We start from the raw sequence: 25,016 nt of genomic DNA, 5'->3' as shown, positions 1-25,016 counted from the left end.
CACCCACCCTCTTAAAAATCCCAGTTATTCACCACCATCCCACCCTCACCGTGCAACTGTTCCAGATGTAAAACCTGTAAGATATTCTCTCCACCCCCAGCCTCTATCCTCCCCAAACTTAAATGCCTCCCGATATTACCCTCCACCACTTGTACTCCTACCACCCCTGTTGATTTAAATTAACATTTCGTTAAAAAAATTACTATTAACTTCATCGAGTAATTTTTTAACGAAATGTAAATTTGAATCAACGAGGGAAAGTGTTGAAGTTTATAAATAAGCAAAGGGTTGTCAAGGGTAAAAAGTTGATAAGTTACCGGAGCAGTTAAATAAATAAGTTAGAAGAGACAACAACATCGTGTATAATTGAATGGTTTGCGGCGTAACTTCGTGAAATTGCCTCATATTAGAATGAAAAGACTTTGTAAATTTCACATTAATTTTATTAACACGACCAGTTTCATCGCTGCGCGACATCATCAGGTGCATATACAGGAAAGCACGGTCTTAAATACCCTGGGATACATGGGAACGGGTGCTGGACAAGAGGGGGTGGTTGAGTGAGAGCGAGGGAAGGTGGGGGGAAAAAAACTCAACCTACCTCTCACACCCGTCATTACTGACCACAATCCTAACCCTTACCCCACCCCCCCACCTAACGACTTAGTGTGACACACCGCACCGCCTTTCCCAGCCTTCCTCTTCCAGGGTTTTTTCCCCCCCCCCCCCCCCACTGACTCCGACCTAAACCTTCACACCCTCAAATTGGCGTGCATCTACAAGCAAATAGCTTCCCAGGTTTGAACATTTCCGGCTAACCCTCCACCCCCTATCTCTCCCGCTTCCCTCATCCAACGTATACTCCTTGCTCCCCTTCCCCATTTGTTGATAAAGAAGCTACGTACTGCTTTGAAAGCTCCAGATTATATTTTTCCCGAGTGAGTTTTTATTTTTTTGGTTCGTGTTTCTGTTTTAGTGTTTATTATACATGCTTACCTAGCTTGTCAGTACTCCACTCTTCAGATGGCATAATTTCAAGGAGATCCTTACACGATGCCTAGAACCTTGAGCCTGCTTCTTCCTTCTCCTGTCCATGCTTTGCTGCCGTACCTTAGTACAGGCTGGGATTTTCATTTCAGTCCTTCGGTTTTTCACTCTGGCAGATGTGCCATCAAGTGGAACAAATCCCAGGCAGCCTGTAGATGATCCAGCCATAAGAAGGGAAACTCAATTGTGGATATACAGAATGCTATATCCCACGGGAGAAATAATCTAAATCCATTAGAAACCTTTAGAAATATTCTTTAGAGTGATGGATGATTTGATTTATATCTATGCAATGGAGGCCATGAGTAGTCGAAGGAAAATTATCTGTTCAGCCAATTATATTGAATGACAAAAATACAATCAAGTTGGAAAGATAAAAAATGGTGATTATCAGCATACCTATAGATCATCATATAATACTATGTTTCTAATTTTACTGGTGGTCATGAGTAATTTCAAATGATTACACCTTGACACCAGACATAATGCTACGTAAATATTCAGTGTAACAAAAATAGCCTTGGATACCTTTCAGTGTTTGGCACTCCAGGACAGACCTAGGTAGGACAGACCTTGAGTCCATCTATTGATGTGATCATTGGCCCAATGTTGCTTACATAGGTTATTCTCCATATCCCTGTAACTATTATATCTAGACCACAGAATATTAACTGACAGAAAAAAGTTATCTTTGAATTTTATTACACATAAATGACATGAATTCCTTTCCTCTGTTTACCTTAATAGTTGTTTCAGTAAGAAAAAAAATTATGAACCAATTATCTTAACCCTTAATTGCTGTGATATTATCACGGGTCTTTCATTGATAAAATCATGGTCAATGCGGACAAAGACAACACTCCAGCCGATTAAAGCCCCAACCCAATTTAATTCAGGCAGTTAGACCTATTCAAGAGAATTTACTATTAAAATTCACTAATTCTTGACATACTTTGTGGTATTACATTATAAAAAATAAGTGGTAAGTATAAGTAAATGTCTGATATCCTGGAAAACTTAGAATTTACTATTCAAGAAAGGTCAACTGTGGGTCCTCATTTGCCAGCAAAAGAAGATCACTAGCAGCAGATACATTCTCCACTGCCACTTCAAAGTTTCCTGAGCAGACACCATTATCAGAAGGCACCAGGAATGACAAGTCTCTCATTATTCTCTCCCTGGACATGTTCCTGACGTCATCTCTGTGTTCATTACCAGCCATCCAACTACCCCAATAACCTTATTATTAACATAGCAATGGCTGATTGTAACTTAAGTTAAATTAAAATTTGTAACTTAAGTTAAAAAAATTAAAGTTATCACAGTATAATTATACTGTGATAACTTTTTTTTCATTTCTTCTTCCACGAGAAATGTACTAAACTTTGAAGCTGTGTTATTTATAACAATGTGATATCCTTTAAATAATAGGTAAAGCCCCCTGAATATTATGCAGGTACCTATATCTGTCTTTTAAATCTCAAATGAATGTAAGTATTACGAAATCAATTTAACTTTCTTATGCGTAATTTTGTAATATTTTTCCGTAAACTGGAAAAACGGCGAAAGCCTGTTGAATGAACTTTATTATACCACCCTTGGCGGGTGTGGGTTTCTCGAGCGAATGTTTTTGGACAAATAGCTATAATTTGGATTATGGAAAATCGATGGCACTGCATCATGAAACAAAGTTGGTCGATCCTTCTATCCTGTCGTGGAATCTACAATCCGTTAACTTCGTCTCCAACCACCGTATTACGTCTGAATTTCGGAAATGAAGCTAGCAAACGACATATCAATGGGCCTTGAACACCATGTCTTTCCGCGGAATCGCCGCTCTGCACTTCTGCAGCTGAGCATTATTCTGTAGGTGAAGTTGGCCATTATTCAGGATTATTAGTCGAGAAACAACCTGCACGTTTACACATGGCCGTTTCCATTATGTTGTTCACGAGGCAAAAATAGTTATACATTCAAAGGCATTACATTTTAGTATGGTTTTTCAAATACTCAGGTCCAAAAATTCAAATTATCACGCAGGCTCTGACTCCTCAGAATCAATTTCATTCCTTCACGAAGCACATAAACCCCATAAAACATTTTTGAACTCACGTATTGAGTTGCTCGTTTGTTTCCTAGTTTCAAAAGTTCGCTGTCAGATACACACCCACATTAGAACGGTTCGTATCAGTTAATATCAAACACATTGAGGAACCTCTACAATCCACCGAGTCAATTGCAACCAATTCTTACGGGCACATTTCGAGTCATGAGAATCGCAGTATACATTGAGGGGGTGAGTAGTTTTGAAAAACTGGTTTCAAAATTTAAACAATCTCTTAATTATAAAAATATCAATTTCTTAAATTAGCCATTTAACATAATATTTCATTCTTTCATTGAAATGAGCAAACGTTTGAAGTAGTTCCTAGCAAAGTTAGATCAAGAGAAACGTCGCAGAAAACGGACTGCAATGTTGTAAGAGTCAGCATGGAAATAACTAACTTTTTAAAATACGTTAAACTGTTTTGATTTCAACCAATCACTCTTGAAGTTAGTTTAAGACTTCCAATGGAGTTATATTTTACTAAACTCAGTGCCGTATCAGGGCGTACATATTACCTCGATATTACTCACGGACACATTTTTGCCGCGAGTCTGAGATTGTCCCATGTGCGCAGAGCCACCACTCAGGAGTGCCAACCTGTACATGCGGATCTCATAACATCTCTCTTCCGTGAGACCAGGTTGGGCAAAATACAGGATACAGGCCGAGGATTATTTGAAATACAAAATACAATGTGCTTCTCCAAATGTATTTGAAATTCAAAATATTTTTGACTTGGATGTTTGAAAAAAAACTAGAAAATAGTATTTAAAATACAAAATTCATTTGTATGGAAAGAAATTAAGAGATCTTTAAACTGCCTATATATAGGCATATATAGGCAGTTTAAACTGCCTATATATAGGCACCTGTTATGGATAATTGCAAACATGAAGGAAAGCGGTGCTAAATAAAACGAAGTAATTTGCAATAGCGTTATCAGGGATTCTTCAAAAGTATTTTACAAATGTATTTTTTATTTTAGAATGGGAAAAATACCAAAAATCTGTATTTGAAATACAAATTACAATTGAATTTCCAGTACGCATTTTAGAATACTTGGATATTGTTGTATACCCTTTCATACCGTTTCACTGATAGATTTCGATACACCTGCAAGAGTGTAAAAAAATTATGTCACTCAACCGTAGTCAAGGTTTCTTTTTCATCGAGACCTTTAACCCCAATGAAATGAAGCTGCAGGCGATGTACTTGCCTCCTTTATTTTTTAGCATCACAACCACTCACTTACTCAAGTATTTTTTATTTCCCTTTCCTTCAATTTCTAACGATGTCACCAGGGGCGGAACCAGGATTTTTTTTCTGCGCAAGGGTCTTACGGCCGGTCTTCTCATATTTGAGATTAAAAGCAAAATACAACCATTACTATTGAAAATATTCTCTTTATTTTAATGTGAAAGTTATGAATGATAGTTTGGGGAAAAAGAAATCCATTATTTTTGCATTAACTTCAGGGCATTATTTTACATCCCACTTAGCAACGAACCTCTCAGAGACGTCTCACTATGATCTCGAATGTCTCGAATATCGCAAATGTCTCAGAGATGTCTCAGAGATGTAATCGTGAGCCGTTCAGGAAATAAAAAAAAAACTTATTCAAACACCATCAATTCCTTCCATATTATTTTTCGGTGCAATTGCGCAGTTTTGATTATTAAAATCACGACATTTAATATATGGGTTTCTTATTTTCAAAAGGTCATCCATCACAAAATTCGTCGCTAAAAATGATCGAGAAAAGTAGGCCATAACCGTATAATTTGCATTTAATTATTTTTTGCCTACATTTTTAAGCATACTAGAGTAAAAACTCTTATGAGACATCTCAGAGACCATTTTTTTTGGACATAGTGACATCTCAGAGAAGTCTCAGAGATGTCTCTGAAGCTCTCAGAATGTCTCCGAGACGTAACATGCGATATTCGAGACGTCTCAGAGACGTATTTCTGCTGTGTGGGATGCTTTGGACTGTCCGATTTCGGTCAAATATTTAATACTTAATCGAAAGATTATTACTCCTGGAGTAAGTATTTCACGCTTCTAGATTCTTAAATGACGATATCTATTTTTCACCATTAAATGAAAAGTGAAAATGTTCAAGCGCGCGAAAACGCGACGGCTAAGTATGAATGCTGGGAAAACTCCGCGTGGTGTCCTTCTGGTTCCCGCTGCCGCAGGTGAGGTGACCTTGGGGCGAGGTTTTGAGCGCTGATACGACGCAGGATGCTGGTAGCAGAGTACCCTAAAAACAGGTAGCGCTTGGCTTAAATTAGGGCTATTAATACCTTATCAAACGAAGGAAACTTTCCGACCTTAGACAGTTTTAATAGGTGATTATTAAGAAATGTTTCCCTGAGCTCTGTGCCTCATGCGTGCATTGGTAATCTCAGACGATTCCATTCATCTAAACCGGTATTGCTAAAACCAAATAATTTGTATATTATGAACACACTAATGGTGGGTAGCGAATCGCAATCAATGCCTTTCGTTTTCTTTCATGAAGGAAACTACCCTATTTGCGGACGGCGCGATGCCACGGGGTCGCACGTTTGCAGAGCGGGGAATTCGCCAAGGAGATATAGCTTTAGCGTTTGGAGCATCATATTTCATCCATATGTATACAGGATTTTTATCTATCTCGTGGTAAAGGAATAGTTTTCTTTTATAATTCATTCATCTTTGGGTGTGCACTTGCTAACATGCGTATATATATGCACGAATCGCCACTGCTTATGAAGGTATCATATTGAGAGGAGCTCTCATTGGTTCACTTGAAGGTTCCCACTCCACACTCTTTCTGCCATGGCCCTGGAGTGAACTCTGATGTAAGAATGCCATCGATATAAGCACATTTCCCGAATGAAGGGAGATAGGAGTGAGATGGTGTCCGGGCCTGTGCTCTCTTGGGCCAAGGGATGGTGAGAGGTTTGGGGGTGGGGCGAGAAGTGGGTGGGGTGGGGACGGCTGATAATGGACGGGACGCAGGCCACGTTCAACAGACAAGGAAATTCGCCGCCCATTCCGCGTGGTGGTGGCGCTATGAGAACATCAGTGCGATGGGGGAATGATGTCACGCTTCAGTTTTTCGTATCGGTTGTACAGTGGTGAAAATATTGTGAGTGTTCGTCGAAAGTAACGTGTAAGCGATAGTGTTCTATCTGATAGGCAGTGGTGTAGCAAGGAATTTCGTTCGGACGGGGTCCAAAACCAGGGGGAACAGTTTTGAAGAAACAGGCTTGTAATTGTAAGTAGGGGGTTTTAACACTCTTCATTATCGAAAAAAAACTTCATTTTTCTAAGAAATATTTTGTAATATCATGATTTTTCAATATTTGGTTTTCTTTTGTGATGCAAAGCAAGTGTGCTTTTACGTTTCGGGTGATGGGGTGTAAGGGGGGGGGGGAGGGGTCCGGACCCCCCCCTTCCCTGTGCCACCAAGTTATCACGTAGCAGGCACGTAATTGCACATTTAGAGGTAATTTTCTCGTAATCTGGAGCAAATACTTAAGCGGAATGAGAACAAGTGTTATTTTATTATCTCACAATGGTTCATTCTCGCATGCGTTTGAGCTGTTTTCATCATTTCAGTACACAATCTAAATCCGCTGTCGTGCATATGTCAGATTGTGCAAGCATATGCCACTATTCACGATATATACTGGTGAAAATGTTTTAATACGAATACAGTGGCGCCGACTCCATGGGGCCTGAGGGGGTCCGAGCCCCCTCAAAGATTCGTTTGGGAGGGCGGAGCCCCCTCAATAATTCAAGAAAATAATTAAGTTATATTATGCTTTGTGAAATCACAAAAATATATTGGTAATTTTTATTTCCCATGTTTGACGATAGTTACCTTTTAAAATAAATTCAACAATGTGTTAAAACAAATAATTATAAGGTGAAGCAGGTTGACTGAATCAGGTGGTGTGAATTATGGTAGTGTTTCGGTGCTGCGACACACTTTGAATTTAACCTCTTCCCGGGGCAAGACCTCGGATATGGGCCCCCCAATATTTTTTATAAGTCGGCGCCCCTGTACGAATACGAATTGATTATTAATAGTTTTTGGTGGAGGACGAAATGCCTTAGTATTTCTATTATGTCAACAGAAAAAAGAATCGTTTTGTCCGCGTGACTGAACGGCAGCAATAATGCATGGAAGAGCCTCAATGGATGATTAACCTTTATACTTTAACGTGCTAAAGCATGCCCCGGCAAGCCACTCGAACGTCTACGAATTAATCGTGGTGTGAGCTCTGTGACAATATCCATTGCCAATCCTCGAGATACGCGGAACAAAACTCTAAAATCCTCTCCCCGCATCTCGAAGGGATTGTTGACATCGCGTATGTGCCGCCGAAGTGTGAGCATCTGTTGCCTCCATCGACAATGCAACAGTAGCGGAACTATTTAATGAGCCTCCATTCTCCTTTATAAAAACGAACCGAAGGGTTGAACTTACGAAAGAAATATTAAATGCATCTGTTTCATACCGCACAGTACTTTTTACACAGCACCTTGTTTAGCGCAGTAACCATTGGTTCTACTCCAAATTATAATGGAAATTAAGTTGTGAGTTCTTGTGGATGCATATGTGGTGGATGGTTCCAGTTCTAACTTGTATATTCTAGTGGATGCATAAATATAAGATAATTGTCAAACCCTCAGCGCAAGGTTTAACTTCTCACCAACTTCAATCGCAATAGAGGCGAATCAATTCAAATAGTCGCGGATGTACGTTTAACTGTACGCATTTCTTTTATTTATTTTTAATACATTTTATTTATGGGAAGTGACAATATAAAATATCCAACATCGTAGTCAATGAATAATGTGCTATTAATAAACAATCATAGCGTGTTTTGATTCAAGAACCTTTCAGGTGTCGAAAACTTTACCACATTATTCACTTCAAGTCACGGGTATTAGGATTAAAATATTTGATTAGGGGTTGTCAATTAAAATATAATAAAATGTCGGATAACCTGTGCCAAAAAGTGATCAATTTTTTTTCAAAAGTGATTCCATTCCGACCTGCATTTCAACCAACCCACTATCATCTCTATTCTGCCATTCGATTGCCATTTCTTAGCAAAAATTTTGCGTTGGTTTCTTTTGTTATTTTAGATTATTGTGGTAACTATGCAAACATAATTTTGATTACGTTTGACGAGCGATATATTTATTTAGCTCTCGGGATGGTCCAAGTAACAAAAGCCCCGACGATGGCGCTAAGCTGTCGAATATAGTAATCACATTATGTGTCGCGGTCGTCGCGGTACAGGCGCATTGTAGCTGTACCGGTGAACAAAGCTTACGTCAGACTTCCTTGCCAGTAGGATAAAATGGCGGAAATCGCGAATTTTCCGGGAACGGTTAATTGGTTTTTACTTTAATGGGTGTGATCCGTAAGTGCTCCACAGATGGTTTTTGTACATTTTGAAAGGTGAATAATGTAGCCACGTACTCATGTAATTTTTTGAAGTTTGTTTTTAAGTTGATTTTGAAAAATTGATTTTTCGGAAAAAAATGTCATACTTTTCTCTGATCTCGGCCTAATGTTTTGAATTGGACAACGAAAATGATTATTACATTTGATCACATGGTCCTCTACTGAATAAAAGTAAAAGTTTGTTTTCGTCGCCCTTGGTTTTCCGGAGAAAATAAAAAATTCCAAAAATCACTGAAAAATACCATGTTTCAAAAGATTAACACAGCATTTCGTGGGTATTGTAGATACTCCACAGATTTATTTTAAACTTTGCAATTACATGAAGCACTACATTTACATTCAGAAAAGTAAACTTTTTAAAAATGTTGCCTTCAAACCTCCCGTGAAAAAATGGCGGACACTTGCCATTTTTTCCGGACAGACCTTTGCTATTTACTTTATTACTCCTGCAATATGGATGCCATAAGGGTCATTTCTATTACCCATGAAAGCTATTGAATGTAACCACGTATATCTGCCATTTTCGAAGCGAGTTTTTTTTTACGATCAACGTTACGAAAAACCCGTCCGAAAATAGATTTCACGAAAAAAAGGGTTATGAATATATATACATACTTCCCCGCAAGTCGCCTCAATTGGAGTGTGGCAGAGGATGTTGGGACACCAGCCGTTTACTCATAAAATGGAAATGTTCTAAAGAAATATTAAGTCTTTTTTTTCCGTTCGGCAAAATATCTCTCGTAACTTATCGTGTTTGTCAGACCTGGGAATGTATTGGGGTTCTAATATGCTTTGTTTACGTTAGAAAAAGGTTCTACCGTAAACAAAGTAATCTCTGAAGCATATAGATACAGAAGTGTTATCTAAGAAGAACTACTTCAAAAGCATTTTTTATTTTATAATGGGAAAATATCAAAAATCTGTATTTGAAATACCAAATACATACAAAAATGTACTTCAATTACGTATTTTAAAATACTTACTTATATCTGAGAAACGCAGCAGCCCTGACGTGAACCAAAGTGCATCGTCGCCACATGAACCTGATAAGACTGTAATTAAGCCGAAAAATGACTAAAAATATTTTTGCAAATTTACTAATTTTAAGCCAGCCATTTATTTTATCCCTTTATACCAATGTACCGATATTCAAGCCTCTCAAACTGAACTGTACATAGTGGGCATGCATACGAGAGTAAAAAATAGTATTTTCGGTCTAATTTCATTCGATTGGCATTTATCTAGAACAAAACAATCAAAATAAATGTAAACAGCATCTTCCGCATAGCAAAACATCAATAGAACGACGTCGTAATATGCATGTATATGTTTGTTGACTGGCGTGAAATCGACCACATTAACGTTATTCTCATTCATGTAACGATTTTTCTTTTTCGAAGCATTGCGCGCGTGTATAAAAGTTTTTGATATCACGAACTGTACTAATGCCTGACTCATGTGACATACTTTAAATGTCTATTAAATAAGTGGAAATGCTGTTGAAAAGGATAAATTTCTCGTGAATCAAAAACATTTATGGACGTCAAACTTAAAGTTATCTTTTTGAACATATTTAATGAAGTGGTTTCTTAAAGTGTTTTTTCGTCGTTTAGTTTCAGGTATCTGAATCTGTGGTGTGGCAATGGATGGCGAGGACATCGGAATACTTCATGATGGAAATGACGACAGCAGCAAGGAACCCATCACTGAAGATCCAATTACAGGTCTAACCAAACGCAGAACAAATAAGCATTGATGTTTAGGAGATGAAAAAGTGGCGTGCCTAACTAATTGAGCCTTGGGCGCCATTTTATCAAATGCTCCTTTGCTACTTGTTGTATTGACCACAGTGCACGCCATAATTTGCCCATCCGAGGAAATTGAAAAAGTAAACGAAACAATACCATTTAAGAGAAGGGTGCCTAAATTGCACCAATTTTGGGAAAAATACGAATTAACTCAAAAATAAGAGACGAAATATAAGTTTTCTAAGTCGCACCACTGGAGACCAAAACTAGGAAATGATGTTTCAACGAAAATGAAAGTCAGAGAGCCAAGTTATTTACGGTTATTTTTTAGATCCCTCATCTGAGCAAACATGTGAAGCAAAATACCCGTAACATGAGGAACGAAAAAAGTTTAATAAGTCATATCTTTGACATTAATAATATATGAGTTCTTTTTGCTTGGTAAAAATCTGCAATAATTGAAACAAAAGTGTTTATACTTTGGAAAAGTCTTCTCATAGTAGCTTTTTTAAGACTTCTTCACAGGTATAGAGAGACGTGGTTCAATTTGGGAGCGACTGCCATTTTATATGACATTATTTCCATTGCCTAAACACGTGAACATGCCACCCTGTTAACAGCACTAAATGAAACAAAAATTCATTAAAAATATGATATTTAGCTAAAATTATGTAAATAAAACTTACTTGTTTTCAATGTTCTTGTAAAAAGACGAAAGAAATAACAGGAAAGACACTTCATTTCTTAATACCTACGCACAGTGGGCTGAAATCGAAAAAAAGCTGGCCAAAAAGTCGCTGTAGTCTTAATTATTGCTAAATGAATGAAACTTTTTGCTTATTGGGTATTGTATGGATACAATGAAACTTATTTAGGATGATTTATTCCAGAAAATTGTTTAGGAGGGCAAAAAAATTTGAAAATAGGGGATAGTTATGCGGAAACCATAGTTACCAGGGGCAAGTCGAAATTTTTGATATGCGAATATCAAGGGAAAAACAGAATTTATTCCATTTTCAACTATACTCAAGCTATCTATTTCTCTAAGGTTCTTATAAAGTATGTGATGTTTGAAAATTGCCATTGAGTCTTTTAAACCTAAAATTTTGGTTCATTGAAGAGTATTAATAAAATTAATACCATTGACAAATATTTTTATTGAAAATTTCTCAAAACAAAGGTGTGCCACATTAAATTCTATTCTGAGTCAGAGGATGAAGACTCGTCATGTTCTAAAATGTTTTCGCTCTTCACCAGAAGATTTTTCACCTCCTCTGGTAATTTTTTTACTTCACGGAAAACCCCCGCAGAACAAGAAATGAAAGGATCTGACGTAAACAGAAGCCTATGGAAAAGATCATAGTTTGTGGCAATTCTATAAATTTTCCTGTTGTGTTTTTCGCGAATTCCATGGAAGTTGCTACACTTGATTCCCCCAGTGAAGTAGAACTTCTCAGTTATATCACTTAAATTCGTTTAAACCTCTCATTTGCACTGTCGAAATGCAGTGACGGTCTTCCCCGAGGAGTGCTTTCATTTAAGCCTAAAACAATGATAAAAAACGAAATAATTACAATTCACGGACAAAGGCAACAAAGAATGAAATACTCGCGCAGTTGCGTATATATATGCGTGCAGTACATATAATCATTTATCCGTAAACATTAGCATTCACATGAAGGAGACGAGCATGGGAGATATTTTAACTCAGGAAGTGTTACTGGCTGTTTTAACCAAATACGATTCAACTTCAGAAATCTACTATTTGCTCTTGTACACGCATCCCACTTTTGAAAGTATTGATGAAAAAAACACTTCTTGAATGAAGGCTGCAAGCAAAGTTTTTAATTTCTCATCTCCTCCCAAAAAAGTTTGTAGTGTAAAAACTCCAGTACTAACGATTTATTCTCGTTGATGGTGTCCCTTCTATTTGCCAACATCACAATATGTAAATCTTGGCGAGTCACTAATGTTGTATCCATAACTGGTGAACTAAACTGTCAACGTCTTTCGGCGCACACTTCAGCAAGGAATACTGTTGAGCACTCGGCTAGAAATGAGCGTGCCAATCGCATAGACGGCATATTTTGGGAAAACCTAATTTGTAGAATAGAAACACTTGCACGTTTTCATAGTAAAAGGAGAAATCTGGGAGCATCAAGGGGTAGGCGCCGAGGACAAAGGGCTTGGAGAGCGCGCGAACCGTTAGGTTTTTTACCATCCGCACACGGCTCCCGCGGAAAGACCCAGGGGTATAATCGTCAGAAGAGGGTACAAACCATAAATAGCAGCAAATAACAACTATAAGTTAACTACAACTATATAGTTAAGTGCAACGCACTCACAATAAAGGGAAAATCCAGTCTCTCAAACGGACTACGACGCATGTCATCCTAAGTTCCCGAGTGCGTACGCCGTGTATTGCGGGTCATGGGGCGCGACAACCGCCCGACATCATTTTGCTTTACCACGAAAAAATCGGAGGGGAGCAAGTTGGAGCAAGATTTTTCTTTTCCGTCTAATAATATAGACTTAAGTATAACTCCTGGTGTAAATATCTTAGGAGTGGCAAGCGGCAGTAACTACTTTTATCCTAGAATTAGGTAAAAAATTAACGAAAAACAGTGATATTTTTAACAATTCATAAAGTTTATAAATAACAATTGCATAAAACAATAGTTCGCTCTTAATTTACTAAAAGAGTGAATAAATATCCTAAAAAATTCCGAATTTTTAACTGTATTTCATTGCATGGAGAACAAACGTTGAACTTTAACGTATAAATCGCGCACTCACGATTTCATAGATTTTTATTGACTTTTGGCTAGCTAAAAAAATTAAACAAAAAATTTTGATAGAAAGAGACACTTTATATATATATAAAGACACGAGGGGCGCGCGTGTGTCGGACGAGATGGCCCAGGGCTCACGTCCGAGTCTTTCCCGTCGTCGCCTCTACACTCGGGAATTCATGTTTCCCGCACTTTATATGTTATAACAGTTATGAAAAACTAACAGTGTCGATGAGTAACCAAGTAAAAGTAATCGGATTACTTTTAACGATTACTGATGACGAAAGTTAATGTTTATTTGTAAAAGGGTTACTTTCGATTATTCTTTGGCCTAAATAGAAAGATTATTACTCCTCGAGTACGTATTTCACGCATTTAGATTTTTAAATGACGATATCTATTTTTTCGCGATTAAATGAAAAGTGAAAATTTTCAAACGCGCGAAAACGCGACGGCTAAGTATGAACACTGGGAAAAGCCCGTTTGACGTCATTCTGGTTCCAGCTGCCGCCGTGTGAAGCCACCTTGGTGCGAGCCTATGAGCACCAAGTTGGCTTCACACGCTAAGATGCAGGCTGCTAGCAGGTATCAGAGTACCCTGCTAGCAGTGCTAGCAGGTAGCGCTTTGCTTAAATAAGGATTATTAATACCCTATCAAACGAAGGAAACTTTCCGACCTTGGGCAGTTTTACCAGGTGATCATTAAGAGATGTTTCCCTGAGCTCTGTGCCTCATGCATGCATTGGTTATCTCAGACGATGTAAAACTCCTATCTACTCGTACAGAAACTAGGTCCCTGTGACGTCACGTGGAGTGGCATTGTATGAGCGCCAATCTGGCCTTTTTCAAATGAGTTTAAAATTGACCATTAACTTTATATATAAAGACACTTTATATATATATATAGCGGATAGGAGAGAGAAATGGATAGCTGCGTCGAACCATTCTCAAGGTCGATTCTTCACACGGTCAATGATCACGAAAATATAGATATCGTCATTTAAAAATCTAAAAGCGTGAAATACGTACTCCATGAGTAATATTCTTTCGATTTAGGAAATAAAAAAATAATCGAAAGCAACCCTTTTACAAATAAATATTACATTTCGTCAACAGTAATCGTTAAAAGTAATCCGATTACTTTTACTTGCTGAACGGTCATGCAAATGAAATCACTCGTCGTGTTTAACGGAAAAATTCGCGGATGAAAATTGGAACAGGATCTATTTTCGCTCGTATGATCGGGGATGCCGACTTACAGAAAATATTGGGGGGGGGGGGGCAAACCGGGGATCCTGCCCCGGAAAATTTTATAAGTAGGGAGTTTTTAAGTTAATTAAGAATTTTAGAAGAGTCATATGATCAACATGAGAACCCTCATAACTCGAATCTCGATATCTGGACACTACGGGGAAATCGACAAGCCACAGACATTTTTTTCCTCACACCCATAACGAATTTTTGAGGGGGCTTGGGCCCCATCAGTCCCCATGAAGTCCGCGTCGCTGTCCCTACGAGGGGTTCGAAGTTAACGTAACTCCCAGTTACTTCACAGGCATAAAAACATGGAAATAAAAAAATAAAATAAAAGAATAAAAAATAAAAACAAGTAAAAACATAAAAAAAAACAAAAATAGAATCATAAAAAACATAAAAATAAAAAACAAAAATAAAAAATATTAAAGTAAAAAACATAATGAAAACGAAAATAACAAATCAAAAAAAAAAACAAAAAAAAAACTTAAAACAAAAAAAAAACAAAAATAAAAACAAAAAGTATTGAATGGGAAATATTTTCGCTCGGAGTGGAAGAATTGCGATGTCTGGGCTTACACCTGAAAGGTTGATTGCTACCAGCTAATTATTCTTCACAGGCGAGCAAGGGAGAGAAGACGTGTTGCAGCTGAGAGATCTGCTTGGTTTGAGGGATGAGGATATTGCGTCGTCTGGTGCGTTGGTGGTCGCCGGCGACAAGTGGGACCATCTCCGCAAGAGATTCCCTCCAAATGGAGCCACGCGCCTCATGCTGGCAGCACAGAGTGGAGATAAGGATCGCGTCCATTTGCTCCTCAGGTAACTTCTTTCGTTTTCTTTTCGTTATGATCCACCTTTAAAAGGTTAATGTACGAAAAAATGGCGATAACATTAAGTCCAGAAATCGACGAAAAATCATCTTCAAAGCTTAAGGAATTTTTTAACGCGCACTCCTCGCCATGATTTCTTTACGGGTGTCCAGCCGGGTCACGGGCTGCATGGTTGATGCTATCGCTTTTTTTTCTTTGGAGGCATCCATTTTTCTCCAGAACTAACTGTGATCTACCGCAAACAAGGTGTAAACACTGGGTTTTCCTGCTTCCTACCCGCATCGATGTCTTCTCCGCGGTTTACTTTTCGATTCTTTACCACAGCCATGTTGTTTTTCCACCGGAGGTGTCTTCTTTCGCTATTTATTCGAACCGGAGAAACAACGATGAGAGGCGTATGGAAATTTGAGTGCGACACTGCGCGTTCAATTGTTTTACGGTAATTTTCCCGTTAAATCAAAACCTACAAATTTCAAGTTTCCATGGCGACGTTTTCTATGAACGCGGCACCTTAACTTCCTTTTTTCGAATGTTAATATATTCCATTGTTGGGGTCAGTAATTGTTTAAATTTGTTTTGCACAATGAAGGCACAAATGCTTAGTTCTGTTTTACATAGTTTAGATGATCATATCAGTAAGGTGCTGTCCTCACTCTCTATGCACTTTGCGAAGCGATTTCGGTCGTTTGTCATGACTCTTGCCATCATAGCAGGGGTTGTGTTGGCTGTTTCTTCCTGGATGTTGGTCTCCGAAGCTTGTAGGGTCCCTGAACGTTTCAAATCAGCACGAAATTTCGAGGAACCCCATTGATAACAATCATGAAGTGAACAAATTTTTCCAATTTATCGGTAAAAATAATTCCGCTCGAAAAATTGACCTCATCTGCAAACGCCTGCTTCTTATTGGACTCGAAGTAAGGGTGATTATGTAATAACTAGGCACCCTACACCAAGGTAGGTTCACGGGAGTTTATGGTGACTCCAAAAAAATAGGTACAAAGCACAACGTTATGTTTCAGATAAGCACCAAGGCGGCCCGCACTCACCACACGCATTGACAGTCCTCTCTCCGGGAACTAACTAGGGATGGGCAAAAATAACAGGTTTTATATATAACAGTTTTTTTATTAGGTTAACCGATTAAAAACCGGTTACTTTTTATACGCCGGTTAACCTGAGTATTAGGTTTTTTTTGGCATAACTGAAAAATAACCCGAGAAAAATAATCTGGCCAAGGCCATATATGTTAAAGGTTCTGACAACCATTGTTGGGCCCTCTGCTGACAACGGTGTTCACCGATTGGACAAAGGGAGTCACGTGACTCGGACGCGCCATTTTGATTCCTTAATCTATTTGTTCATTCCTTTGTGACAGGTTTTTACTGGTGTTCTCGAGTATTTCGTGTCTTCTGGAAACGTTTTATCTGGCCGCTTTACTCCGTTCGGAAATCTTATAAGGATTACAAACGTTCAGATCAAAACTTCCTTCTGAGGCAGTGGCGACGCATGCCTTGGTTTTTATGTTGGCTGGGGTTTCTACACGATGGAAACAAACAGTGGCTTACCACTACACAGGCAATTCATTCAATAGCGTTGATGTAAAGGGTATTATTATTAATTTAATTGAAAAGTGCTTAGATATTGGCTTGTTGGTAACTTGTGACATGGGAAGTTGTAATCGGGCTGTGTGGAGAGAGTTCGGAGTTACTTGTGGGAAGTATTCAGTAACTTCAAATACTTTTCCTCAACCAAGTAACACTGGCTCAAAGGTATATTTCATGGCAGATGTTTGTCATATAATTAAGAATTTGCGCAACCACCTTCTTGATGGCGAATTTATTTGTAGGTATTAATGAAGATGATGTAAGGGATAATGGTTTACCTAGTAGTAGAGTTTCATTAGATCCTGTGAGGAAACCTGTAGAATTGCAGGCGAACAGGGAACTGAAAATAGTTCCCAAATTGAACGAGGGACATGTGGAAGTGAGGCAATACCAAAAAATGAGGGTGCGCAGTGCAAGAGAACTGATGAGCCATGATGTTTCTGCTGGAATTAGGTATTGTGTGGTGCACTTAGGTTGGAATAATGAATTTCTCACCACCGCTTGGTTTTTTGAGCAAGTCGATAGGTGGTTTGAGTTATTGTGCTCAAGGAACACTGTAATGGCTCTCAGTAAACTTAGACTGGATGTATATGAGAAAAGTATTCAATTTTTGAAATAATTTGTGGGAGTAACCGAAAGGATGAGTGTTGGGGATGGCAAGTGGAAACCTGTCCAGACTGGAATTAAATTGACTACAGAGACTATGCTGCAAATACAACATTATCTATTAAATGATTGTACAATTAGGGTGATTTAACATGGGCTTTTATGGAGAAATACCGCGTATTTCGACTTGGTGAAGCTGTCTGTGGCAAGAAGTTGTCGAAACGGCACTCATTAGAAGCAAATTTTGTGAAAAAGTTACGCATGTACGGTGAAGTAGAAGCGCGCGATGAAATTAGAATGATATTTGCGAACAACTGCCTGAAACTGGCAAGATCGCGTGGTACCAACATCAAAAAAACGAGAACTTCTACACCGAATTCTCCTAAATTACGCAAATTTGTCAAGTTTCCCGGCTTGAACATGTGTTTTACATATCTTGTGTTCATAAATAAATATATTTACACAGGATTTACCACTTCGAATGTGAATATTTAGTCAAAGAGTGTCGTCAACAGTTCAGTGTGAAAAGGGTGAAAGCAGTGTTGCAGCCGATGCCATTCTAACTACCTTTTAGCTGTTTCCTCTTCCAACTCTCCAAGTATTGCAGATTCCCCCTGAAACAACGAGTTAGTCGCCATATATTGAATCAGTAAAATTAGTAACCGTTACCCATTTTGTAATCATGATAAAACGAACTGTTAGACTCCTATTAGAATACTAACCTATGAGCCATTGGAAGGGAGAAAAATCGTGTTATACGTACACAAAGAGAGTCGTATACTAAGCTCCATCGGCCACTTTGACCATGTTTTACGGTCATCTTAAGCGTGAAATCTCGCATGCGTTAATTTTTTACACTTAATTTTGAGTTCTATCGGAGACTTTGTTGATTTCATTTACGATTTTGTAGGTTCAACCTAGATATTCGTGATCTCAGTATTAGATTTGACCGTTTCCAAATAAATCTGTGTCCATACCAGTCATTTCTTAAATCGTCGGGCGCCATGAAATATCAAATGTAAGATTTAAAAGCCAATTCGGACAGAGATCGTATTACTGCCACATGAATAATACTAACTGGAAAGGGGGGTAGCTAGGAATTTCGATCGGGTGATCCAAAGCCAGGGTGAAAAAAAAACTGGGAAAATAGTGGTTTTCAACTAATATTAACACTTTTCATAATCGAAAAACTTAATTTCTTAAAGAAATATTTTGTAAATTCATGATTTTTCAATATTTTGTTTTTTTTTTAATGAGCGAAAGAAATGCGTTTTTATATTTTTTATAAGGTAGGGGGGGGGGGGGGGGTTCTGACCCCTCGGACCTCCCCCTCGCTACGCCACTGTAACTGGTGTAATTGTTTGAGCATTCGTGTAATGCAAGAGCGATAAAGTAAAAAACTTCTGTTAAAGATTTTTTTGCTGCATTTTTATAGTTCGCGATACCTTCGAATAAGTGAATGGCAGATTACAACTACCGGTTTCCCTCTCACTTGCACTATTGCTGTGGGTATTCTTTGATAATGGAGTAAAACATGAGTGAGTCGGAGGACTAATCGCACTAGAAACGCTGGTCGTGGCGTCTTAGGAATATTGATTTTGTATTGCAGACCGTATCTACCCGCAAGCAGGTGTAACATGAAGTTATTTATGAAAAGAAATCGATATTAACTGGTAGCCACTACTCACAATATAGATTTTATGAGTAACAGTTTGGAAACATCATAATGAATTCACCCGACAAGGCTAGGATCCCATTTCCAATGCTGAAATGAAAACACCTTATGGCGTACAGAGCTTTGTTTGGATGAGATGATAGAGAGAACTTCAGATGCGTAGAAAATCTGTTATTTTCTTCTCCTCTTGCCCGCACGCACAGCTAGGACGAAAAAGAATTCTAATCTGTTATTTCAGCATGAATTTTAACAATTGAAAGTATTCGTACATTAAAAAGAACTGCGCCATAAGGATTCAGTTCCATTTTATACCAATGGTATTGATTTGATTCGACGAAAAAAGTTACTTACTTAAAAAAATATTCATCTCCCATTTAACTTGTAGATATTTTCACATGACTGGTCACTTTCTGTATTTTCAGGTGCGGAGCGAATGTGGACGACCTGGATGAGACAGGGAAGAGTGCACTTGACTACGCGGTCGAACACCCAGAAATCACCCTTCTCCTACTGCAATGGGATAGTATAATACCAGTGCGAGATAACAGAGCCTGGATGACTGATCCAGTTATCAAACTGTTCCTCGCGGAGAGAGACAAATTCCACCGCCTCTTGCTGAGCGAGGAAGATGAGAAAGTCATAGAGGCTATCCGTACCTCGGAATGCAATTCGATGCTCGCGATGGGTAAAGGGAGGCGCTGGGTGAACTCCGAGGGAAAATCAGCCCTATACACGGTGATCAAAGAAAGAAGTAGCAGCTATAAGAAGATGTGGGTTTTACTCATTGGCTGGAACTTTGTTTATGCCACCAAGGATGAAAAAGAATATGGGCTGCCCTTTGAGAATGATCCAGAACTACGACGGTGCGTATCGGAGAGTTTCGTGACTATCCAAGGTTACCATGTGGAGAAAATGTCACAAAAGGCCCTTATATATCGCGGAGAGTTGAGCGAGTCTTCTTCAGCTGATACAGTAAAGACTTTATTCCGCGAAATCGACGAGGAAGAGTATGCATCGGCTATCCTTCAGTGCCTCCAAGATGATCCCTCTCTTGAAATTGTATTGGACTTTTCTGCCTGCAAAATAGGGTGCATGTACCCATCCAACTACGGCGATGCCTGGGGGCTTACCGACTTCAATACGAACAGGATATACGCGGGTGCCAAGGAGAGTAGCTCTGAGGGTTTTGAGCGATCCGATGTTCTTAGCAACCTAACACACGAGCTCGCCCACAAAGCTTTCGCTGACGTGTTTGAGAATCGAGGGTTGCCGTACAAAAAGGTTGGAGACGAAGATAGCCAGGAGTATTACGAGGAGGTGGTTAGCGAGATATTTTCCAGGCGGTCTGAGGTAACCTATGATCCTATAATAGCAAGGGCGTTGTACGCTGAACATGACGTAGCAAAATTGGAAGACTTGTCAGTCCAGGAAAAGCATAAGATTTTGTATGAATTGATAGTCAGAGTGCCGGAAATGATTGTTAAGTACAAAAAGTCCTGTAAAGCTGGGAATGCAAATAAGAACGGATTGACCCGCCTGCAGGAACAGGTTCCGGGACTGATGGAGTTTTATGAGAACCAAGTGGTTCCAGGTATTCAGGAGCACATCGAAAGAAACAAGAAAGCTGGAAAAGCTGTCGGGAGAGAATTACTGAAAACTCCTCATTTACTAAGTGCTTACTGGCGTGAGAAAGTCAACATTCTTTGGGCCCCCAATGAAATCAGTGACCCTTTGATTAGTCCTCACAAAGAGTTGCGGGTATTGGTGGTGTCGAACTTGAGCCTCGGCATAAGTCACCTTAAGTATTCATCACCAAATGAGAAGATAATGTTTGTGGATTGGAGTAAGTATCTAAATGACGAGTCGTACTTTGGTTCTGCCGTGAACAGACTCGACATAACGACTTTCGTCATCCTGTGGGACGATTTGAAGGAAGTACCGCTTTGCAAGAGGCCATGTGTGAATCGCGATTGTCCAGGAAAAATGTTAAAGAACGATAAGAAAATAGTTGAAAGAACTATACTTATGGTTCCGAAGCGTCTGTGTCCTAAATATCCAAATTACCATTACAATGATTATAAGTGGAAAAATCTGAGCATGGAGTGCAAGGAACAGCTGAGAAAAAAGACGTTGAATCTAGGGGGTAAGGAAATGGAACTTATAGATATAGTCAAGGGTGGGTGTGGTGGAAATGAGGAGAAAGTAGAAACGTTTTTGCATGAAAAATTTGATGAGGAGGATATTTCGGATATGGTAAATCGAAGGAGTATGGAGATAGGCAGGCCATTGGACACAATGTTGATGGAGAGGTGGAAAGAAATGCTCCATGATCATACAGACTGCTTTGAATCCCGTGAGCTCAGGCTTCGTGTGATGAAATGGGATCGAAACTTGATAAATACAAGGAAGGAAGATGCATTTGTATTCTTGTATACGGAGGTGATTGACTTGGAAAGTCTGAATTTGGGCAGTCTTACTGAATGGGACTGTTCCTCTCAAAATGGTGCTCGATTCTACAGCTGTAGCCTTCGCAAATATCCAGATGAGGTACATTACCTCATAGCTAAGATATTAAGAAAGCTTATGGATGAGGCACTTAATAAGAGGTGGAAATACATCCACTTTTTTAGATTGGAGGGTGGTGAGTCAGTTAACCTTTGCTCTTTCAAGTGCCATTTGTTGCATGCATTTTCTGATGAGATTCTGCCCTCGAAGTTCGCTGGTATCAGCCTATTAAAAGATGCCGAATGGAACGAGGCACTTGTAATAACTGATGCCCCTGGCAGTGGAAAGTCCGTATTCATAAATGACCTGGCTCGAAGGTGTAAGAAAGAGTTCCCCGACACATGGGTAGAGGTGGTCGACCTTCCTCAGTTCGACAAATTTTTCAAAGAATTGAAAGGTGAGATATCATCAAAGGAGGAGACCTCGCATGTCTTGTATGATATTATCAAATGGGGAAGCGATTCCGTAGAAGAAAAAATATTCAAATTGTTTTGTGACAACAGGAAAAAAGTATTCATATTCTTTGATGGATTTGATGAGATATGTCCAGAAAGCCGGCAGGTTGTAACGTCATTTCTCAAAGCACTAGTGAACACCACGCCAGTTCAAGTTGTCGTTGCTGCGAGAACTCATGAGTGCCAGCACCTGGAGGAGTCTCTGTCAACGTTAGCTTATAGCCTAGTCCCGTTTGACAAAATACAGCAAGTGAGATTCATGCGAAAGGAATGGATGGCTTACTTGCTGATGTTGCCCGAGGAAGAAATGAGCAAAAAGATAGATATCATAGCCAACTGTTTAGAGACTCTAGGGAGTTTGAAGACTGAAGACAAACCTCTTTTCGTTAAATCTCTGCGGAGATTGCGTTTGTCGAGGAAAAAAGACATCTTGATTGTGAGTTGTCGTTTCGACGCTCTGGCTGCAGAATTGATGGCAGCGGTAGAATCGGAGGATTCCGAGGAAAAACTGACAGAGATTCCACTCCATGCTTGGATGCTGTCTTCGGTCACTTTTGAAGACAATTTCAACGTGTTAGAATCGCTGAGTGTGTCAGTTCTTTATCAGCGATTTTTCGACATCAAGATGCGCGTCTTTTTGACAGAAAAGGAGAAATTACCTGACTATGAACCATCAAAAGCTACACCCTTCCTGACCAAAATACCTGTCCGTGAATTTCTGAAGGAGATGTCCGCTTTTCTCTTTACTGAGGACAAGGAATACGAATATGAATTGGATAGCAAGGAAAGAATGGTAATCCTTCGCGTTGGTTTGGTTCGTGAGAGGCAAGGCAGGATCGTTTTCGTGCATCAGACATTTGCTGAGTATTTCTTCTCTATTTGGCTCCTCGAGAAGGCAAAAACTGAGAAGATTACCAAGTTACTTTTGTCAAGTGTTCTACTTTTACGCAAATATGAGGCAGTTCGCCAGTTCATGGATTGTATTCTCCGCTCTGAAACTACAAGTAATGCTATCGCTTTGAAATGCAGTAGCTTGAATTCGACGCTTAAAATTGCACAAATGAATACATCGGGGTTTCCTCCCTCATCATGGGAACTGATCCGTAACCTTCAAATGTGCATCTACACTTCTATATTGGAATGCAACAGGGGTATCCTCGCGTATATTTGCAGGAATTCCGGAGAATATCTACAGCGAATATTATTTGAGGGGACAATCTGGGTCACAGTAAGTGAAGATCACAGTATTTATCCCCTGTATCACATTGGTCACATTTCAGACAGAGGTAACAATGCCTTCTTCTTTTTGCGTCAGTGTTTGAGCGACTTTCTATTTCGTTCGCCGAGGAGGAACACATATTATCTTATGACGCTGAACAAAATGCTTACCCTAAGTCGGGACCATGGACTAATCTGGGAAATCAATTCTTTATTGGCGGGAGCGAATCTTTGGTGGATGGGTTTGGAGGAGTACGACCTTTTGAGAAGTAATCAGGGAAGGAAACAATTCAAAGCAATTTTTGAGTTTTTGATTGAAAATAAGGATGTGCTCGGAGAAACCTTAATTAAAATATTAGACAAATATCAATTGTGCAAACTTCGAACCGTTGCAGTATTTGAATTTGAAATATTTGTATATTTTTTAGATTCAATTTCTCCCGACGAAGAATTTGAAAATAAATTTATTCTAGGTGATGATTTTCATGAAATTGTCTTTCGTAAAGTCAGAAGCTCTCCTTGTGCTGAAGTGGAAGAAATGTGGTCCTTTTTAGTGGGGAAACTAAGCATGGAACAGGTAATGGATTTTTTGGCGGCGGAGAAATGGAACGTTTTACTAGCTGCTTTCCTCAACAAGGTTGATGAAAGTGTCCTGCAATTTGTCTGGATGTCTTTGAAAAGTGAACTACAGGAGGAGCAACTAAAGAGACTAATTTTTGATGCAACGAGTGACGAGCCGAAGCATTTTCCCTCTAAGATCACCAATGAAGATGGGGACGTGTTTTACAAGTGGTTACGGATGGTGTTGAGCGACGGTTCTATCACACTAAAGGAGGGAATCCAAATACTGATACAAGTGGACAAATATGGAAAATGTTTCATGTTTAGGCACCCTTCCTTGGTCTTCGCATTTCAAGAGTATCTTTCGCAACACCCAAGGGGCAGCCAAGTACTCAGTGATGTTGAGAAGAGATTTTACGATCGTTTGGCTGAATGTTGTCTCATCACCGAAAACTGGCGCCTGCCTGACTTTGTTGAGCACGTGGAGACTTCGTGGAGACGTTTGCGCCCTAGTTTACATGATTGGCTCGATTACTTTGTCGAGGAAGACGATGGACTGAAGGGTTACCTCCGCCATGTGTCGCTGGAGTCCAACCGACACCAAGTACCCGCGCTAGTAATCAAGGCTTATGTGGTGCTGCTAGAGAGGCAGCTCGTCCTTGAGAGGACAGTCTTCGGCGAAGAGCGGTTCCTGAGTCGCAAGGTGGACAATTGGAAATTCGAGGAGAGAAATTTCCCGGTCACTTTGTGCTCTGTATGCGATGATACGAAGAGGACCACTAGCGTCTTTGTGGGTCTCTTCTTCAGTGTTCTCGCTCAATTCGTCCCAATGAGCGTGGTTGAACAGATGCTCGTGCCGCCGTCTGCGGGTCAGGTGCAAGTGCTGTTCGTGGTGCAATCTATGATGAGATTTGAGAATAGGGACACCTATTTGCAGGATCTTGCTAACGAACTGGATAAAGACCATAAGGATATATCCAGCAAGTACCTAACTTTTGATGAATGGCTGGCTCTAGACGATTCAGATTAGCATGGAAATCCATTTTCATTTAAGGTCTTACAATTTATTTTTACTTCGTCATGTTTCAAAGCTTCATTGTATGAGTACCATATGATACAATTAAACGGATTGCAAGATTTC

At 39.3% G+C, this 25,016-nt stretch overlaps 1 protein-coding gene and 1 long non-coding RNA gene across 5 annotated transcripts in view; one reads left to right on the top strand and one right to left on the bottom strand.

Annotated features, from left to right (window-relative positions):
• The window catches only part of LOC124168088, a 7,373-nt gene extending 3,656 nt beyond the window's left edge, over positions 1 to 3,717 (bottom strand). Inside the window, exons 1-2 of the long non-coding RNA XR_006866840.1 lie at positions 3,670 to 3,717; positions 997 to 1,196 (exon numbers count right to left, since the gene is read on the bottom strand). This is a non-coding gene — a long non-coding RNA (uncharacterized LOC124168088). The remainder of the gene's footprint in view (positions 1 to 996; positions 1,197 to 3,669) is intronic.
• Positions 1,581 to 25,016, top strand: LOC124168086. Of its 4 annotated transcripts, none has more exons than XM_046546197.1 (4): positions 1,581 to 3,343; positions 10,247 to 10,351; positions 15,042 to 15,240; positions 19,559 to 25,016. In XM_046546197.1, exons 2-4 carry the CDS (start codon positions 10,270 to 10,272, stop codon positions 24,903 to 24,905), a joined length of 5,628 nt encoding a protein of 1,875 aa, XP_046402153.1. In that variant the 5' UTR covers positions 1,581 to 3,343; positions 10,247 to 10,269; the 3' UTR covers positions 24,906 to 25,016. The 4 variants fall into 4 exon arrangements, with proteins under 4 accessions (XP_046402153.1, XP_046402151.1, XP_046402154.1 ...); XM_046546195.1 differs by having other exon boundaries at positions 10,241 to 10,351; XM_046546198.1 differs by lacking the exon at positions 1,581 to 3,343 and adding an exon at positions 6,214 to 6,419.

Source organism: Ischnura elegans, chromosome 11 (assembly GCF_921293095.1).
Source record: "Ischnura elegans chromosome 11, ioIscEleg1.1, whole genome shotgun sequence".
Taxonomy (NCBI): Eukaryota; Metazoa; Arthropoda; class Insecta; order Odonata; family Coenagrionidae; genus Ischnura; species Ischnura elegans.
The sequence above is the reverse complement of the archived record's forward strand: the minus strand, read 5'-3'. Positions and strand labels throughout refer to the sequence as shown.